The following is a 20,092-nucleotide window of genomic DNA, read 5'->3' as shown; positions in this document are numbered from 1 at the left end:
CGCTTCCATACACGTACATGCACACACATTTTCCTTACCTTCCTTTCTTTTGAGCATTCTATCTGCAGGCTTCTGTGAATTGGTTAAGTATCTCCACGATCCTCTATTTGCAACTAGCTCTGTGATCTCGTTTAGTTCCACATGCTTCCATTTATTGATAATACATTTAATTCTAAACTTTATGAAGACAAAGTTGGAAGGTACATTAAATGGAAAGGACTAAGTGGGGTAAATATCCATTCATAGGATGAGGAATTCGGGAATGGAATAGTTTCCAATTTCTTTGAAAACATTTACAAGAAGACTATATAAACAACTGATAGGGAATCTGCTACCTGGACGACAGTCCTATATGCTATAACAACACTTTCTATAAGTAGAACACATTTTCCGACTAGACATAATGTTGTGATTAAACATTTCAATTAAATATATTATTAACAAATGAACATGAGGCATACAGATTAGTACAACGCTTATAATGAAAAATAAAAAAGATTCGCCATAATGAAGACTCGAACCAGCATGCCTGCTATTATGGAGCAAGCTCGTTTGTCATTACGATACGAGCACGCTTGGGGTAATCGGGATACATACATTTAGTTATATCAGGTGTCTGAAAACTGAAAAAGTAGAAATTTAATGCTCATTTGAAATAATTTCCAAATAGGTTTTGATTTTATATCCTTTCAGAGTTTCTTTGCGAAAGTTTGACGTATAAAATGTGTTCCCTTCGCTACCGATGCGAGAAGCTCGTGTCACCGTTGCAACTCAAGGGAAGCATTAAGGTTCAAACTCCTGCATTACAATACAGTTACAGTGTCGTGCCTTCTTTCAGTGTACTAAGCTCATTTAAGTTGTACGTCACCAGAAATAGAGCTAATAATGTTTAGCTCTCAAAACTTGCCCGGCAGGCCCTCGAAGTGGCCGGGTAATGCTGCCGATAGCGCTACCTGGGAGTGGTCGAACGGAAACATCCTTTTACGCGGAGGGCAAGTTACGCGCTACTTTACCAGTAGGAGGTAGAACCGGCCCTTAGACGTGTTCTATTTTTATCCTACAACACCCTAACAGATAACAACTGTTGTTAATTACTGAATACCGAAATGAATACACAAAAATTACACAGTTCTACACTGCAGTTAAGCCTCTCCTAATTACTAGTAAGAGGGTTTCTACAGATACCTCTACTATACTACACAAAATTGTACAATAATTTCGCAATAATTTGACAAAATTTTACAGTAATAAAATAAGCACGCTAATGACTAATAAGATACTACTCATAATACTACTCTGCAGTACATTACAATAATTTTCAACTACGTTCAGACGTACCCTAATTACAATACTGGTACCGTATGTCACTACTAAACACAAACAGAAATTGAAATTGCAAGTTTGAAATTTGCACGAACTACTGTACTCAAAGATTACCAACAACGCTAAATGCTTAGACTATTATTAGTACTTTGCTCTAATAGATACACGATACTGCACTATATACCGTATCCGGACTGAAATGTGGTTATATGAATTTTAACGCTGGTGGATTACTATTATTTTTCCTTCTATGTGGGACGGAGAATATGTGTCCTTAAATGCCGAAAAATAAGAGGATGTCTACAATAATTTCTGTCAAAACTACGTCTGGGGCTTGAACTGCAATATTATAAGGATAGGCCCTGTACCGGGAGGTACACTTCTCCGCCGCACGTTTAAATCTTGCGCCTAAAAGAACTCCTCTCCTGGAGAAATAGTGAACTTGAAACTAGTCCTACTTCAACCTTTACTCAGAAGATGTCACTACAGTAATTGGACGTAATTTTCTTATTGCGAAGTTTCATGCACTGTATGAAATTCTACGTGTTTTGTTTACCAGTCATCAAGAAGTTTGGACCTTTTTCAACAGATGTCACTGCTAATAAACTATGATCATGCTCCCTGGTGCAAAGTAGAGGAACCCTTTTTAAAGAAGTTTTGAATTCATAAGTTATTTTTTTACTAAATCATACGCATTCATTTTTGGGTTGGAAATAATGATCTTTTCTTTCCACCAGTTTTGAGTTTAGCCAATCATGAATTTCTGTAATTAATTTTTAGCCTATCACAGGCTTCATCCTCGATTCTGAGTGTCACTTTTGATGTCAACCAAAAAAAGTGAGAGGGTGTGGCTGGTTTATTCACGAAAGGTCTCGAACTTTCCCCGAGGGTTTATAAACTGTGGATTTTCACGTCTCTTGGCCATTTGATGAACATCTAAGTGTGTGTGTGAAGCAGGAGGCCTCTTTCATCAGGCAGCAGTTCTTCAGCAAGGTAATGGCCTGTTAACATCTTTATTTCTTGCTAGCTCTGCGGTTTAACCCGAGGGGGAGGTCCGAAACTTTAACTAGGTAACCTACCTTTCTGAAAATGTAATTTCTGCCGGCTTATGCAAAAACTTCATAATATCTTTAACTGTAAATCGGGGATAGAGAGTGAGGTACCCTCTCGAGCTACACTTCATATTGGTTCGAGGTGACTACGTTTTGTATCTGGTTTTCTTCCTCTCCGTAATGTTTTAAATTTGTTTCTTATACGAGTCATCTCCATAGTTTGGGAATAGCCCCCGTTTCATCGGCCTAGTGCCCCTTAGGTTTCTATAATGCATTTTAGGAGTGCAAGTACTCACCTCAATTCAATTTGTGTTTCGGGCCATTTACTTAACCTGTTTCTTTCCGCAACGGCCCAATAGGTTGGGTACTAGATACCGCTGTTTCAAATTTGTAAGTTGTGCCTTGATGGTAAGTGATTGTAATTTTCTGATATCGCCTTGCATAGGCTTTCAAAACTGAGAGTACGTCTGCTCTTTCCTAGTGTTGTAAAAGTGCCTCCGGGAGGCTTGATATTGTGTGTTGTGAGCAAGCGCTCCTGGTAATTTGGGGATTTCTGCCCTTTTGTAAATTAATGCCCTTCTGTAAAGTTAGAGCTGGAAGCCCAAAAATTGTAAAACTAGGGGCTTGTAGCCCAAGTGTGTTATAGTTTTGAAATCTTGGATTTTTCTAAGTCTTGTTTCTAAATTGCTATGTCATTGTTATCTCACTAAGTGAGAATTTGTTAACTTATTGTTTTTTGAAAATATAACCTTCCATTTCAGTTTAAATTCTTTCTTTACATAGTAGTTAGACCCATTCACCCCGGTACCTTCTTTCACCTCTGCTGGTCCACGGGTATCCCCGTATGAAGTGGTAGCAGAGCGTGGTTGAATGGGTCTCAATTAAGTCCCTTTTGACGGCTAAAAATTGGTTTCGATTTGTACTCTAACTATTTTCTCAGTCGCTAGAATTTTTCTTTTCCTATTTTCTAAATTTGTAAACTTCTGTCATCATGTCAGGCCCTCGCGAAGTCCTCCATTCCGAATTATCTATTAGAAATGTTCAATCTGAAGGCACGGTTGCGGCAGATACAACCAAACTGAAAGAGTCATTAGAGTTACCAATTTGTATCCCAACTTTGGGAGAGAAGGACACTGATGAGGCTCTCTCCACTATCACTGACAACACTACTGAGTTAGCATCTGTAGTTAGCTGTTTTGAAGTAAGTGATCCATCTCCAGATCAACTTAAAATAGTGCAGGCTAGATTGTTCCATTTTTACCATAGAGTTAGCGATCTGTTGTCTCTTAAGTTAAACGAAGTTCAGGGTAAGGAGGCAAGTAATCTTGTTGAACACCCTTCCAACATGTCCAGTAAAGTTAGTCAATTGTTAACTGGGATTGCTACTCCCAAAACCGACCAAGCCATTGTTGTAAACATCGTAAGGGAAGAAGACCCGTCCAAAATGTAGCTACTCAACAAATTTCTGCCCCATTAGGAAATGAACCTGAGAGTCGTTCATCAATTCCACCTTTCTTTTTAAATAATGCTGTGTCTGAGGCTTCTTCGCCCCCTAGGCCGTTACCTGTTCTGTCACCTGGGTTTAGTAGTTTGCCTCATCCTTTGGCTATGTTGCTTAGCGGAATTTCTAAATTTTCGATCATTTCTACTAATGATGTCATTTCATTTCTAAGATTTTTAGTTGAGTTTCAAGATCACGCTCTAGTGTTTTCTCTTTCTCCTTCTCAAATTTTTCAAAACATTTACCCTTACTCCATAGGTGTCCTCTCATACAAAATAGTCAGAACCATATCTCTATAGAAGACTTCCATGCACACCTTCTGGCAAATTTCATTCCGGCTCGAGCTATATCATCATTAATTCAAAGGTATTATTACAGAGTACAGCGACTGGATGAAAATCTTGCCGACTTCATCCAGGACATTAAGTTCTACACTAGAGTATTTGCTCTTCACTTCCCAGAAGATCAAATTGTGCAGGCCATTGCGGAAGGCATTTCCCCACCCTACAGGTCATACTTGTGTTTTGCGTCGCGCCCTCAACCTTTTGCTGAGTTAGAAGCTATGGCTGTCTCAGCCGAAGGAGTTAGGTACGCCTACATCCTACGAGTCGCTAAAGAGCCCCCTCCGTCTTCGAGTAATTTTCGAACTCAACCTCGCCGAAATTTCAACACCCGGCAGATCATCTGCGTAACAAGTACCCAGTAATAAAATCGAGTGTCACAAGGAATGGAGCAGGGTCATCACAAGGATGCTTCAAGTGTGGCTCATTTAACCAACTTGCCAAGAACTTGCCTAATGCCAACAGCTCCCCCTCCTGTTCAACTTCTGGCGCAACCTCCACCAACTCAAATAATAGAAAATGACTAGTATCTCCGGCTGAGTCAGTGTGGTCATCTTTTCAAGGCTCAGCCCCTGTTAAATCGTCCGAAAGCTCAGGCTTGAAACAGGATAGAAGTTCCTCTAACTCCGCGCTTCAATGCGGCGGAGTCCCCCGCGCTTGTACCTTATCTCAACATTGAGTTGAATAATGAACCGATTACTGCTCTATTATTTCGGCTGAATGGTACTCAAAATTAAAGTCTGTCTGTAAACTTTCTGATTATTGTTCGACTTCGACAAAATTCGTGTTTCTAAATTCACCTGGAAAGTTAAGTTGCATGTGGCTAAGCGCCTGTCTTGTCCCATAATATTAGGAGCAGACTTCATGTCTTCTATTGGTCTAGTGCTCGACATTCAGAGCCAGTCGTGCACCTTCAAATTTGCTAGTAACTGTAAAATACCCTTGCTTAAGTGTAGTTCTGCATCATGTTCATCTATTTCGCCTACCCAGGATGAGATGTTGTTAGACCTTAGACATCTACCTGAGGAACAGGCTGATAGTATTCGTAAGTTATGTCAGTCGCTTCCTGGTGCCTTTCCTGATACTCTTGGTGTTACTGACCTTATTGAATACAAGATTGAGGTTACGGATTCGATCCCCGGATGATCCACCTTAGAGGAGATCATCGATCAAATGCTAACCGATGGTATCATTCGACCCTCTAAGTCGGCGTACTCATCACTCATTTTCCTAGTTTCGAAACCTAAAGGTGGATTCAGGTCTGTGATTGACTAGAGGGCTTTAAATCGGAAGGCAGTGTTACAATCTGTGCCTCTTCACGACCTGCACTCTTGTTTTTCATGGTTTCGGAAAGCTAAGTTCTTCACCATCTTAGACCTTAATCAGGCATATAATCAGATACGTCTGGCCGAAGAATCCAAACATCTGACAGCATTTGCCACGGATTGGAACTTGTATGAGTACAACCGCGTGCCTTTCGGGCTCCCCACGGGACCAGCGGTGCTAACTGGACTGTTAGAAAGGATCTTCTCCGACATCAGATTTGAATACTTATACCATTATCTTGACGATGTCGTCGTATATTCGGAGACCTTTGAAGAACAGCTAGATCATCTGAAAGAGGTCCTTAATCGCCTTCGTAAAGCAGGGTTAACTTTGAAGTTACTAAGGTAGCCTTTGCTAAGCATTTTATGTCATTTCTAGGGCATATTGTGTCGCCCGATGGTGTTTCCATTGACCATTCTAGAACACAGGCCATCCGTGATTTCAAACCTCCTAAAGACATCAAAGGTACTGCCAGATTCATAGGCATGGTGCATTTATTCAGGAAATTTATCCTAACTTCGCTAACAGAGAGGCGCCCTTGAACTTACTTTGTAGGAAAGGCGTCAAATTTGAGTGGGGACCGTCTCAACAAGCCGCTTTCGATGATGATGATGATGATGATGATGATGCTTGTTGTTTAAAGGGGCCTAACATCGAAGGTCATCGGCCCCTAAAAGCCGCTTTCGAGACCTGAAATTAGCTCTTTGTAACGCCCCCGTCCTTGCTATGCCTGATTTCTCGAAGAAATTCATCGTTCAGACCGACGCCTCGTCGTCGGCGGTGGCTGCTGTGCTTCTTCAATAAACTGAACTCGGAAGGCGACCCATCGCCTATGCGTCTAGGACACTCTCGGCTCAAGAAGCCAAGTATTCAATCTAGAACTTGAGGGTTTGGCAGTCTTATTTGCATTAGAGAAGTTCCGCCTCTATCTGGAACACGTTAAGTTTGACCTGGAAACAGATAACCAAGCCCTAAGTTGGGTCTTAGCTAGGTCGCGTCGTACGGGTCGCATAACCCGTTGGTCCATCAGGATTTCTGCTTTCCAGTTTGACGTTAGGCATATAAGAGGATCTGAAAATATTGTTGCGGATGGACTAAGCCGCATGTTTGCTAATGATGTGGAGACCTCCGAATTGGAAGATACTTCGTCTCTTCTGCGTCCATACCTTCTGGTGTAAATGCCATTCTAACTGATGCCCCCATGTTGTTTAGGGATATTGAAAAATATCAACGTGAAGATCCTGTGCTGGCCCCTATTATGGAAACCCTTTCTTCTGGAGAACATGTTGTCCCTTATGTGTTGAGGAATGGGGTTTTATGTTGCCCGTCGGGGCAGGATCAAAAGATGGAAGTTGTGGTTCCAGCTGTTCTTGTACCTATGATCTTCAAGTAATACCATGAGACTCCATTAGGGGAGCATTTAGGCATCTTCAAACACGAGAAAAGATTTAAAGTTAAAAACTTCATGATTGTTCCGTATTGAATAGAGAAATAAGAAGATGAACAATATTATAGGGAAGGATCCACCTTTCAATACTCCGTAGTAAGTTGAACTAAAAAGTAGTTACAACCTGTTTATTGGGACCGGTTTCAACACATTTCAAGTGTCATCATCAGCCAATTAGCGAAGATCTTAAAACAACTAATATATTGAACACAGGCAAAAAATTAACATTGTATCATATCGTAGCAATTCAGTTAATGTTCAAAACACAATAATCACAGTCAAGAGAGTAAACAGAACATCACTATCTTGCGCCGAAAACAAATATAGTTGAAGTTCATAAGCAGATCAAGTATGCACTTATGTAAAGTCGTTGCTAGGCAGGTCTTGTAGGCATTTGTTTCTCCGGCCGAAGAGTAAAAGGAGACGTGAATGAAGGTATGGACGGTGAAATTCGTGAATTAGTAAAAGCTTGTAAATCTTGTTGGCATAGAAAGCCTACCTTGTCCACTAAGCTAGGTCTATTATCTTCTCATCAAGCGTCGCGCCCCATGGAACGCCTCTACATCGTCTACGTAGGACCCTTCCCCCAATCAAAAAGGAGAATGCCAACAAATTCATTCTTGTGTGCGAAGATGGTTTCAGAAGATTTTCCTGGTTATTTCCGACTAAGCTGTCTACCACTCAGTCCACCATTTCTTGTTCAAATAAAATATTTGCTTCCTTTGGTCCGTGTCAATATATAGTTTCTGATAATGCTGAGGTATTTACCTCCAATCTCTTCCGTAAATTCTGTTTTGATCTGTCCATCTCTCATGTAACTAATTCGGCGTATTATCCTCAACTATCTCTGGCTGAGCGGGTCAATCGTAATCTGAGATCGGCGCTCATCGCATTCCATCATGAAGATCATTCCAGGTGGGATACGTCCCTACATTGGTTGTCCTTTGCCTTGAATTCGGCAGTTCACGAGTCTCATAAGTTCACTCCTGCTTCTCTGATGTTTAAATTTGTGCCTAACCCGCCGCTCTCTAATCTTTGGTCACTTATTGATATTCTACTAGAGACAATAGATCCCGATAATATTAGAGATCTATGAAAGAAGGCTAAGGCCAATCTTAAAGTTTCTCCTGAAAAGGTTAGGGAAAGATATGATCGTGGACGGAGGCCCACCAATTTAAAAGTAGGAGATCAAGTTATAGTAAAAAACTTTGTTCCGCGGGCAAGCTTGAACCCAGATTTCATGGGCCGTGCATCATATTGGATTTCTTGACACCAGTTCCCTTATTAGTAAGCAATCCAGCCACAGAGAGGATTTTTAGAGTCCACATCTCGCAAATAAAACCTGTGTAACGTCATTGTTAACTTAGCCATCAACATTTAGCAGCAGTTGGAAGGTTACATTTTCTTGGGTGGCTTTCTGCACCAACTTATTAAATTTTTTATTATAAATTGTATGTACGATCTTCCCCTCTGGTTTTCCTGCTATCTATTCTTGAGTGGCCATTACCAAGCCCCGGTCTTCTGCAAATCCACACTAATGGCAAAAGCCTTCCACGCCGCAAGCCCCTCAGCATCACCAATAAAGATCGCACCCTCTATTCTCAAGTCACCAATAACACTTCTCTGTCGCCGAGATGTTATTGTTTCAGTGTCCCCGCCGCCGTTCGTTGCCGTACTACCACTGAGGTGGAGTACGGGCCCACTCCACTCCCGTGATGTCTACCTGTGTACGGCGCGGCAGAGTCCCATCTCCCGGCAAAGGCTGATGTACGGCGCCCCTACCGCCAACTCATCTGGGGACTGTACATACACTTCTGATCTGCGGTATCCTTCACCACGACTACACCTCTCATAGTAGCGGCAGAGGTGTATCTGAGGGTACTTGAGGGGTTCGGGCGACCTCAACTGGACATCGGCAGCGGCGGGAGGACTTGCCGTCAAAAATATTCACTTGTACTTTACCTTATATGACTACAAAGACACTCTAAAGCTAGAGTTTAACAAGTTTCTACACAACAAAAACTTAGAAAATTTTTCTTCAAAATGAAATAATATTTTTTTTTCAAAATTCTTTTGTGTCACCCCTTGGAAGGACATTTGGGGGAGAGGTCTGTGCTGGGAGGTACACTTCTACGCCGCATATTCAAATCTTGCGTCTAAAAGAACTCCTCTACTGAAGAAATCGTGAACTTGAAACTAGTCCTACTTCAGCCTTTACTCAGAAGATGTCACTACAGTAATTGGACATAATTTTCTTATTGTGAATTTTCATGTACGGTATGACATTATACGTGTTTTGTTTACCAGTCATCAAGAAGTTTGGACCTTTTCCAAGAGATATCACTGATAATAAACTATGATCATGCACCCTGGTGCGAAGTAGAAGAACCCTTTTGAAGAAGTTTTGTATTCATAAGTTATTATTTTTACTAAATCGTATTCATTCATTTTTGGGTTGGAAATAATGATCTTTTCTTTCCGCCAGTTTTGAATTTAGCCAATCATGAATTTCTGTAATTAATTTTCAGCCTATCACAGGCTTCATCCTCGATTCTGAGTGTCACCAATAAAAGTGAGAGGGCGTGGCTGGCTTATTCATGAAAGGTCTCGAACTTTCCCCGAGGCTTTATAAGCTGTGGATTTTCACGTCTCTTGGCCATTTGATGAACATCTAAGTGTGTGTGTGAAGCAGGAGGCGGGAGGCGCCTCTTTCATCAGGCAACAGTTCTTCAGCAAGGTAATAGCCTAATAACATCTTTATTTCTTGCTAGCTCTGCGGTTTAACCCGAGGGGGAGGTAATCTACCTTTCTGAAAATGTTATTTCTGCCGCTTATGTAAAACCTTCATAATGATTCATGTTTGTGGGTTACTGTAGTCACGTCACGTTCATGGGCAACGGCTGAGTGGCCTATACCAGTTGCTATGGAATGGGAGTGGGCATCTCGTACATATTCTGAGTCATGGCCCTCCTTGTGCTCAGGCGGCGAGGACTATACAATTCACCGGTGGTCCACAACCCGTTAGAGGAGAGATCCTCACTTGGACTATGTGCAAGTAGGGTAGCATCCTGCTTCACGAATTTACCGAGCTCAGAACATTTTAAGCAAGCCTGACCTATGGGAGTAACGGAGTCCCACTCCCATTTGACAGGCGAGGACTCCTTGGTCACAACTTGGCGGACCAAATGGAATTCGATGGGGAGCTATCAACATTAATGGGGCTTATGGAAGAAAGAAAGAAGAACTGGCTGAGTCAGAAAAGAGGATGCATCTGGATGTGCTAGGAGTAAGTGATAGTCGGGTAAGGGAAGATAACGAGGAAGAGAGAGGAGATTATAAAGTGTACTTGACGGATGTTAGAAAGGGAAGGGCAGAGTCTGGCGTGGGGCTCTTTAACAGGAATACCATTGCTCGCAACATAGTTTCTGTTAGGCACGTAAATGAGCGAATGATGTGGGTAGATTTGTCAGTTGGAGGAATTAGGACTAGAATTGTGTCCGTGTATTCACCATATGAGGGTGCGGATGAGGGTGAAGTTGACAAGTTTTATGAAGCATTGAGTGACATCGTGGCCAGGGTCAACAGCAAGGATAGAATAGTGCTAATGGGCGATTTCAATGCGAGAGTTGGGAATAGAACTGAAGGATGCGAAAGGCTGATTGGTAAATGTGGGGAAGATATGGAAGCTAATGGGAATGGAAGCGTTTGCTGGACTTCTATGCTAGTATGGGTTTAGCTGTTACGAATACATTCTTCAAGCATAAGGCTATTCACCGCTACACATGGGAGGCTAGGGGTACCAGATGCATAATAGACTATATCTTAACAGACTTTGAATTCAGGAAATCTGTTAGGAATGTACGAGTTTTTCGCGGACTTTTCGATGATACAGATGATCTGATCTGTAGTGAACTAAGTATCTCTAGGCCTAGGGTAGAGAAAGTGAAATCTGTCTGCAAACGAATAAGGGTAGAAAATCTCCATGACGAGGAAATTAGACAGAAGTAAATGGATATGATTAGTGAGAAGTTTCGAACATTAGGCAGTAAGCAGGTTCAGGATATAGAAAGTGAATGGGTGGCATACAGGGATGCTGTAGTAGGAACAGCAAGGGAATGCCTGGGAACAACTATGTGTAAAGATGGGAAAAGGCGAACATCTTGGTGGAATGATGAAGTGAGAGCAGCCTGTAAACGTAAAAAGAAGGCTTATCAGAAATGGCTCCAAACAAGTGCCGAGGCAGACAGGGATTTATACGTAGATGAAAGAAACAGAGCGAAACATTATTTGTTGAATCCAAAAAGAAGTCATGGGAAGATTTTGGTAATAACCTGGAAAGGCTAGGTCAAGCAGCAGGGAAACCTTTCTGGACAGTAATAAAGAATCTTAGGAAGGGAGGGCAAAAGGAAATGAACAGTGTTTTTAGTAATTCAGGTGAACTCATAATAGATCCCAGGGAATCACTGGAGAGATGGAGGGAATATTTTGAACACCTTCTCAATGTAAAAGGAAATCATTCTGGTGGTGTTGCAAACGGCCAAGCTCATTTGGAGGAGGAAAATGATGTTGGTGAAATTATGCTTCAGGAAGTGGAGAGGATGGTAAAAAAACTCCATTGTCATAAGGCAGCAGGAATAGATGAAATTAGACCTGAAATGGTGAAGTATAGTGGGAAGGCAGGGATGAAATGGCTTCATAGAGTAGTAAAATTAGCGTTGAGTGTTGGTAAGGTACCTTCAGATTGGACAAAAGCAGTAATTGCACCTATCTACAAGTAAGGGAACAGGAAGGATTGCAACAACTATCGAGGTATCTCATTGATTAGTATACCACGCAAAGTATTCACTGGCATCTTGGAAGGGAGGGTGCGATCAGTCGTTGAGAGGAAGTTGGATGAAACCCAGTGTGGTTTCAGACCACAGAGGGGCTGTCAGGATCAGATTTTCAGTATGCGCCAGGTAATTGAAAAATGCTACGAGAGGAATAGGCAGTTGTGTTTATGTTTCGTAGATCTAGAGAAAGCATATGACAGGGTACCGAGGGAAAAGATGTTTGCTATACTGGGGGACTATGGAATTAAAGGTAGATTATTAAAATCAATCAAAGGCATTTATGTTGACAATTGGGCTTCAGTGAGAATTAATGGTAGAATGAGTTCTTAGTTCAGGGTACTTGTAGGGGTTAGACAAGGCTATAAGCTTTCACCTTTGCTGTTCGTAGTTTATATGGATCCTCTGCTGAAAGGTATAAAATGGCAGGGAGGGATTCAGTTGGGTGGAAATATAGTAAGCAGTTTGGCCTATGCTGACGACTTGGTCTTAATGGCAGACTGTGCCGAAAGCCTGCAGTCTAATATCTTGGAACTTGAAAATAGGTGTAATGAGTATGGTATGAAAATTAGCCTCTCGAAGACTAAATTGATGTCAGTAGGTAAGAAATTCAACAGAATTGAATGTCAGATTAGTGATACAAAGCTAGAACAGGTCGATAATTTCAAGTATTTAGGTTGTGTGTTCTCCCAGGATGGTAATATAGTAAGTGAGATTGAATCAAGGTGTAGTAAAGCTAATGCAGTGAGCTCGCAGTTGCGATCAGTAGTATTCTGTAAGAAGGAAGTCAGCTTCCAGACGAAACTCTCTTTACATCAGTCTGTTTTCAGACCAACTTTGCTTTACGGGAGCGAAAGTTGGGTTGACTCAGGATATCTTATTCATAAGTTAGAAGTAACAGACGTGAAAGTAGTAAGAATGATTGCTGGTACAAACTGGTGGGAACAATGGCAGGTGGTTACTCGGAATGAGGAGATAAAGGCTAATTTAGGAATGAACTCGATGGATGAAGCTGTACGCATAAACCGGCTTCGGTGGTGGGGTCATGTGAGGTGACTGGAGGAGGATAGGTTACCTAGGAGAATAATGACTCTGCTATTGAGGGTAGGAAAAGTCGAGGGAGACCAAGACGACGATGGTTAGACTCGATTTCTAACGATTTAAAGATAAGAGGTATAGAACTAAATGAGGCCACAACACTAGTTGCAAATCGAGGATTGTGGCGACGTTTAGTAAATTCAGAGAGGCTTGCAGACTGAACGCTGAAAGGCATGACAGTCTATAATGATAATGTATGTATGTATGTATGTATGTATGTATATCTTTAACTGTAAATCGGGGATAGAGAGTGAGGTACCCTCTCGAGCTCCACTTCATATTGGTTTGAGGTGACTACGTTTTGTGACTGGTTTTCTTCCTCTCCGTAGTGTTTTAAATTTCTTTCTTATACGAGTCATCTCCACAGTTTGGGAATAGCCCCCGTTTCATCGGCCTAGTGACCGTTAGGTTTCTATAATGCATTTTAGGAGTGCAAGTACTCGCGTCCATTCAATTTGTGTTTCGGGCCATTTACTTAACCTGTTTCTTTCCGCAACGGCCCAATAGGTTGGGTACTAGATACCCCTGTTTCAAATTTGTAAGTTGTTCCTTGATGGTAAGTGATTGTAATTTTCTGATATCGCCTTGCATAGGCTTTCAAAAACTGAGAGCACGTCTGCTCTTTCCTAGTGTTGTAAAAGTGCCTCTGGGAGGCTTGATATTGTGTGTTGTGAGCAAGCGCTCCTGGTAATTTGGGGATTTCTGCCCTTTTGTAAATTAATGCCCTTCTGTAAAGTTTGAGTTGGAAGCTCAAGAATTGTAAAACTAGGGGCTTGTAGCCCAAGTGTGTTAAAGTTTTGAAATCTTGGATTTTTCTAAGTCATGTTTCTAAATTGCTATGTCATTGTTATCTCACTAAGTGAGAATTTGTTAACTTGTTTTTTTTTTTGAAAATATAACCTTCCATTTCAGTTTAAATTCTTTCTTTACATAGTAGTTAGACCCATTCACCCCGGCACCTTCTTTCACCTCTGCTGGTACATTCTCTTGCTTTTTTTACCCTCCTTCTTCTACTTACAATCATCACCTTTGTTTTATTATAGTTAATTTTCAGCGACCACTTATTTGCGTAATCTACTAGTTTATGCAAACTTTTTTTCAGTCCACCCCTAGTCAGCGTCATTAGTAAAATATCATCCGCGAAAATCAGTCCTGGGATCTCCATGTTAGCCACTGCCGGTACAGCCCACCTAGCCCCTCCATGCTCATCCAATTAGTATAAATAATATAGGCGATAATTTACACCCTTGCTCAAGGCCCTGCTTGCATTCTATCGGTTTGTTTATTAAATTGTTCTCTAATTTGACACTACTATATACTCTGTGATACAGCGCCTCTATCGCACGTATCATTTTCCTCGAGATTCCCAACCTCCCTAGGTTTTCTATTAACGCCTTTCTGCTCACCGTGTCGAACGCTTTCTCAAAATCTACTGCTGCTAAAAATAAGCTTCCTTTTTCCCGCACAGTATATTTCTCCGCTAACAATCATGACATTGTCGTTGTTTTCGGCTAAAATACCTGTGTACACTTTGCTCAATGAATCTAACAGGGCCATACCTCGATAGTCATTGGATTAATTTCTATTTTCTTTCTTTTTGTATATTGGGCATATTATCCCATACTCCCATTCCTTCGGTACCTTTGCTCCGTTGAAAATCTTATTGAATAGGTTTACAATTCCTTCTACCATCTGGCCGCATTTACTTATTTGTTTCCAGCATACATTACTAATACCATTCCCCCCCCCCCCTCTTATTTTATCTTCAGTTTCCCAATCACCTCCTTCACTTCTTCTATCGTAATATCCCTATCTAGTTCGTGGATGCTCACTTCCACTTTAGACCGCGCGGCCTGCTTTCTTCCCTTAAACTTCCAGTCGTCTTTTCCTCCTAATAGTTCGCTAAAATACGCCACCCATTTTGCATAGTCAATATTCATTTTCTTCGGTCCCTTCCCTGCTTTATTTATCCTATTTATTCTCTCCCAGATTTTTTCATTCCGATTCATGTTACATTCCTTATTTATTACCTCTGATTGGTCCTCCAACAACTTCTTCTTCTTCTCCACAATTTTCCTTTTATACTTTTCTCAGCCTACAAAATGTTTCACGATCTTTCCTTTTGTTCTATACTCTATACATTCCCTACCATACCATTCATCCCCGTGCTCAACTGCCCGAGTCACTCTCATTAGAGGGTACTCTCGCTCTGTTTGTGTTATTTTCTATCAGCGCCCTTTCCCAGCCAATTCTAATTATCTGTATCTCTTTCTCCATCAACGCATCGAGCTCGTCTTTTGACTTTTCTGTCATGTACACACTCTCTCCCTTTAACGTACTATTCTTTTCCTCTTTAGTTTCCTCTCTCCTTACCAAACACACCCATACCGGGGCGTGGTTCGATTCGGTCCAATCTTCCACCATTATGCTTTTGATGTTATCTAGCAAGTCCTCTGAACTCATTACTAAATCTATAACGCCCCCCCCCCCTGTTCAGTAATATGCGTCATTTTTCCTCCTCCAATACCCGTTCAAAATATAGAAATTCCCGACTTCACAGAATTCTAATAGTTTTTTTACCGTAGTTATTTATTACCTTGTCATTACTACTTCTTCCTGATCCTACTTTCAGCTCTTCTTCCTTACTATACCTCGGGCTTCGCTCGCGTATTCTGGCATTCCAGTCTCCCAGTAGCAATATTCCATCTTCCTTATACCTCCCTCTAATGATGCTAATTTCTAATAACAATTCCTCGAAGAAGTTATCATTTGCGTATGGAGATTCCTTGGGGTGACAGTAGGCAAAAGCCAAGCATACATGTTTCCCTCTCCCTGCCTCTCTTCCCATGTTAAATCTTATCCATATAACACCTTCGATGCTACTCTCAATATACTCTATACGATCGTTCAATTCTTCTTTAACTAGCATGACTCCTCCTCCAGGTACACGGCCCATTTTGCCCAATCTCTTCCTTGACTCGTGCCTCCCAAGTTATCTCCCTGCCTATTTCTAGCCATGTTTCCAAAAGCGCTACAATATCAAAGGTTTCTATTAAGTTTTTCGCTTTTGTATTGCCTATTTCACTCAACATACCTTGAATATTAGCAAAGCCTATCTTCCAGCCTAGTTACAGCTTTGTTTCCTACTCTCCGAGTCACCCTCTTTATTCTTACTCCTCGTCACCCTTTCATTATCAGTTTCTACCTCCCTTCCACCATTCTTGGATGCTTTATTGTCGTCTTTCTTCTCTTTATCTTCTAAACCTTTATTCCTTCCCCCCCCCCCAGATCTTTCAGGCTCCTGCTCCTCCCCTGTCTTTCTTGTCACCCCCCAGGTCGGTAATCAATGAATCCTCTTTTCCTTGCGGAGCACTATCTAATGGCACTTCTTGAACCTGAACACTCACATTACCTTGCACTGCACCGTTTTCTTGTCTCGTCACTTCAGCCATCGGTACCTCGTTTCTTCCTTCCTCTTGTGCGCCCTCCTATCTGTCATTTGGCCGCTTGGTTCGATCCTCTTCCCGTTTCATCTCTTCCTCCATACTTTTCAATTTTGTTACGGACCAGACACGCCACCAGATACCGTTCGTTACCACCAGCCTGTGGTCCTTAATAAATGATTTAAGACCTTGATGCCTAGCTCGGCCTAAATGCTTTCGTAGGATTTTCCTATTCTCAACTCATTCTTTTCCTAAGTCTCTGTTTATCCAGATCTTTTGACCTTGTAAATTCCTAGCGTTTTTATCACTATATCCGCCATTAAAGTTGACATTAGCTTCACTTTCACTGGTCTACTACCTTTCACTTTCCCTACTCTCTCTACATCGTCCATATCTACTTCACTGAAGTTAATTTTCAGTTTATTTTCTACGAGGTCCACCACTTTATATATAAGCTTCACTTTATCTTCATTTCGTTCTTCCTGTAACCCATATAAATATATATTTCTTCGTCTTTTCTTGATTAACAAGTCCGAGCTCCTTCTTCAGGGACGCCACTTCCTTCTCCAAACTTTTCACCTGCTCTTTTAGCACTCCCGTAGCTCTCTCATTATCTTCTATTCTTTTCTCCGTGGCTCCCCATTGCTCCTTTAACCATATCTCCATATCTTCAAACCCCTTGGCTTGTTCTTTGCTCAATTCCTTTACCAGTGCATCTTCAGTATATGTTTTTACGGCATCTCCTATCAGCCCTTTAATTTTATCCCAGTCTTCCCAGCTCATGTCAGGGCACTCCCCCTATGATTAGTAGCATAGTTATCACCATTGCTGCCAGAATACCTCCTCAGTTCTCTCTTGTTCGCCACCTATCGCCGCAAGATATTGCTCAATACCAATCATGTTTTACTGCACTTGTCTTACCATACGTCTACACTGTCCAGTTGCTCAAGTAGTACTGTAATTGGCCATTACCTTGCTGAAGAACTGCTGCCTGATGAAAGAGACACCTCTCGCCTCCCGCTTGACACACACACTAAGTTAGATGATGATTAAATGGCCAAGAAACGTGAAAATCCGCAGTTTATAAAGTTTATTAAATGTGAGGAAGGGCATCCGGCTGTAAAACTGAGATTAGGCCCTTCCATGAGGTTAGGCTAGCTCTCTTACGCATAAAAAGTTAGGTAAAGCCCCTCCAAGATGGCGGATGTGAGGTTAGGATCGCGCGCTTAGCCTGAATGAGGAGGAGGCCTCTCCCGAGAGCGTGTGGAGGAGGTGGAGGAGGAGGGCTCTCCCGAGAGTGTGAGGAGGAGGTGGAGGAGGAGGCCTCTGCGGAGAGCCGGAGGCGGAGGTGGCGGCCGATCTCTCCACTTATACTACTCACTTGGTACCTGCTCTTTTTGGTACTTGATTCTCTGGAGGAACTTCCCACTTGTCAATTTTCTTTCTATATATATATTTCGATTCAAGATGTCTTCGAGTAGAATTTGTGCGTTCTTCATGTCCGCTTTTGTTTGTATTATTATTATTATTATTATTATTATTATTATTATTATCATTATCATTTGCCTGTTCTTGTCCACGATCGAATTATGTTTACGAATAGTTTCACTGTAGTGATCACTGAAACAAGACACGACATTGACTTTACCAAGCACCCCTGTGGTTATCTCCTCAATAGCAGGCAAGGAATGCAGTAAAAGGTTTCTGAGATATCACTTCCACATATCCGCGCGTTCTTGTTATACACGTCAGGAGAATTAATTTGTCTTTGAAAAGCCCTATTTTCATTTTCCTTGGTCTCCGGTTTTTTCAACGAGAAGTCTGGTGTCGGCCTAGTTCGACTTTCTTTTCCATAGAAAGAGAAGAAAACGTTAGTTCTTTAATATGTTCGACGGTAATCATACTGTACGAAGTGCAAACACATAAATCATAACCTTTCTCCTAATTTCACCTCGTCACAGTCACACAACACAAAGTGAGTATGGCCAACATGAGCCAATTGCGAGGAGACAGTAGTTACAGTCGTTACTCGTTTCGTTAGTTAATAATCCTAAAAATTACAAGACTATTTTAATTATATACCGGCACATTTAACTCAGGTAAGTGCCTCAGTAAAATAGTTGCTAGTTTTAGGAGAGAAATGGCACAAACTGACCCCTGTTAAATAGCAATCAAATCACCAATGTTTCGGGTAGGTTGGCTGCAACGATGGTCGCGGCAGAAACGCGTCGGAATCTCCGTTAGAACAGCACATCGCACCCTTGATAATAATAGTAAAATATTTCCCTTGTTAACATTTAAGATTAAAATTCCCTAATTCAATGGAACCCCCGGGGGGGGGGGGGGTGCGCGCCTTAGCGCCTCCCAAACGAGCCGCCACTGCCTTTGTAGGTAAAAAAATGCACTTTTTCGTCCTAAAATGGTTAATAGACTTCGCTCCTTCTAGTTGTGAAAGAATTTTTAATATATATCTGTAATCGTTTCCGAGATACAACAAAAAAAAAATATATAGGCAAGGTATCAGCTGCCACGCCCAAGTGTCAGCGCCGCGCCTTTTCAAAATTGGCGCTACTAAATCTCTCTCAGGCATGCTCCGTATTACGTTCCTCTTTGAATATGAGGAACAGGAAGTCACGTGATGCTTTTCTTTACAAATATATGTTGGTTTCCGCGGTACCGGGGCACATGTTATCTTGAGAGAAAAAGTTATAATAATTCGCCTGTGTTTTAGTACAGTTTTTGCAAGTCGTTGTCCTCAGAACTTTTAAATGTGTTAACGCAAAGCAGTATATAGGCCTAAGAAAGTGAATTTCCGTGGAAAAAGGCATACAACTGCAAAAAATAACATTCTTGATTCACCTAACCTATATAGTGCCTCAGCTAAGAAGCTTCTGAAAGACTGTGGCGATAGCAGTCGTGGTTTAGATGATGTAAATAATATTCTTAATGCAAATATTATGTTTGAACAGTTGAAAATGTGTCCTCGGTGTGTATGTCGGGAGAATGTGAAACTCAGTGTAATGTAACCATAGTGTACAAGAAATGTGGTGTAATTGGTTCCTTTGACAGCTGCCATAAACAACCAGGTTTATTCCATGAACAGGCATATAACATATGCTAAGAGCTGTTTAGGGCAAAGTTTAGCAAGATTAGGTATGTTTTGTGGTCTAATGTATTTACCACTATCTGTAAAGAAGTCTGCTTACACACTGGTGTACCGGAGAATTCTTGCTGCCACCAACCATGTAGCTAAAGTATCTCTAAGTAAGGCAGCTGAAAAGGAAGCAAGTCTTGCAGGCAGTAGGGATATATCTGTAAGCTGTGATGGCACATGGTTAATGAGGGTTCACAGTTCATTACATGATGTGTGCACTGTTATAGGAGCAAAAATTGGAAAAACTGCAAAGGATGTGATCAGTGGAAAGGCAAGCTTGTCAAGAGTGGTGGGTGACACATGAAGAGGTCTGTGACATCAAACACAAAGGAAGTGCAGGAATCATGGAGGTGGAGGGAATGAAAAGGATTTTCAGTCCAAGTGTAGCCGATCACGATTATATTGAGGACGGAGATACAAAGAGCTACAAGGCTGTTTCTGATGACCAGCCATGTGGGTCAGATATTCATACAGCGAAAAAGGAATGTGTTGGCCTGTCCAGGAAAGGATGGGGGTCTCAGTTGAGGTAATTAAAGGAGAATATGAGAGGAAAAAAGACGAACCATAGGAAGCCACCT

At 41.5% G+C, this 20,092-nt stretch overlaps 1 protein-coding gene across 1 annotated transcript in view; it reads right to left on the bottom strand.

Annotated features, from left to right (window-relative positions):
- Window positions 1-15,873, bottom strand: part of LOC137502171 (uncharacterized) — a 123,055-nt gene extending 107,182 nt beyond the window's left edge. Inside the window, exon 1 of the mRNA XM_068229183.1 lies at window positions 15,498-15,873. Coding sequence (XP_068085284.1) covers window positions 15,498-15,873 — 376 coding nt within the window. The remainder of the gene's footprint in view (window positions 1-15,497) is intronic.
- Between the last annotated feature and the right edge of the window lie 4,219 nt (window positions 15,874-20,092).

The sequence above is a fragment of the Anabrus simplex genome, chromosome 9 (assembly GCF_040414725.1).
Source record: "Anabrus simplex isolate iqAnaSimp1 chromosome 9, ASM4041472v1, whole genome shotgun sequence".
In the NCBI taxonomy this organism is placed as follows: domain Eukaryota; kingdom Metazoa; phylum Arthropoda; class Insecta; order Orthoptera; family Tettigoniidae; genus Anabrus; species Anabrus simplex.
The sequence above is the reverse complement of the archived record's forward strand: the minus strand, read 5'-3'. Positions and strand labels throughout refer to the sequence as shown.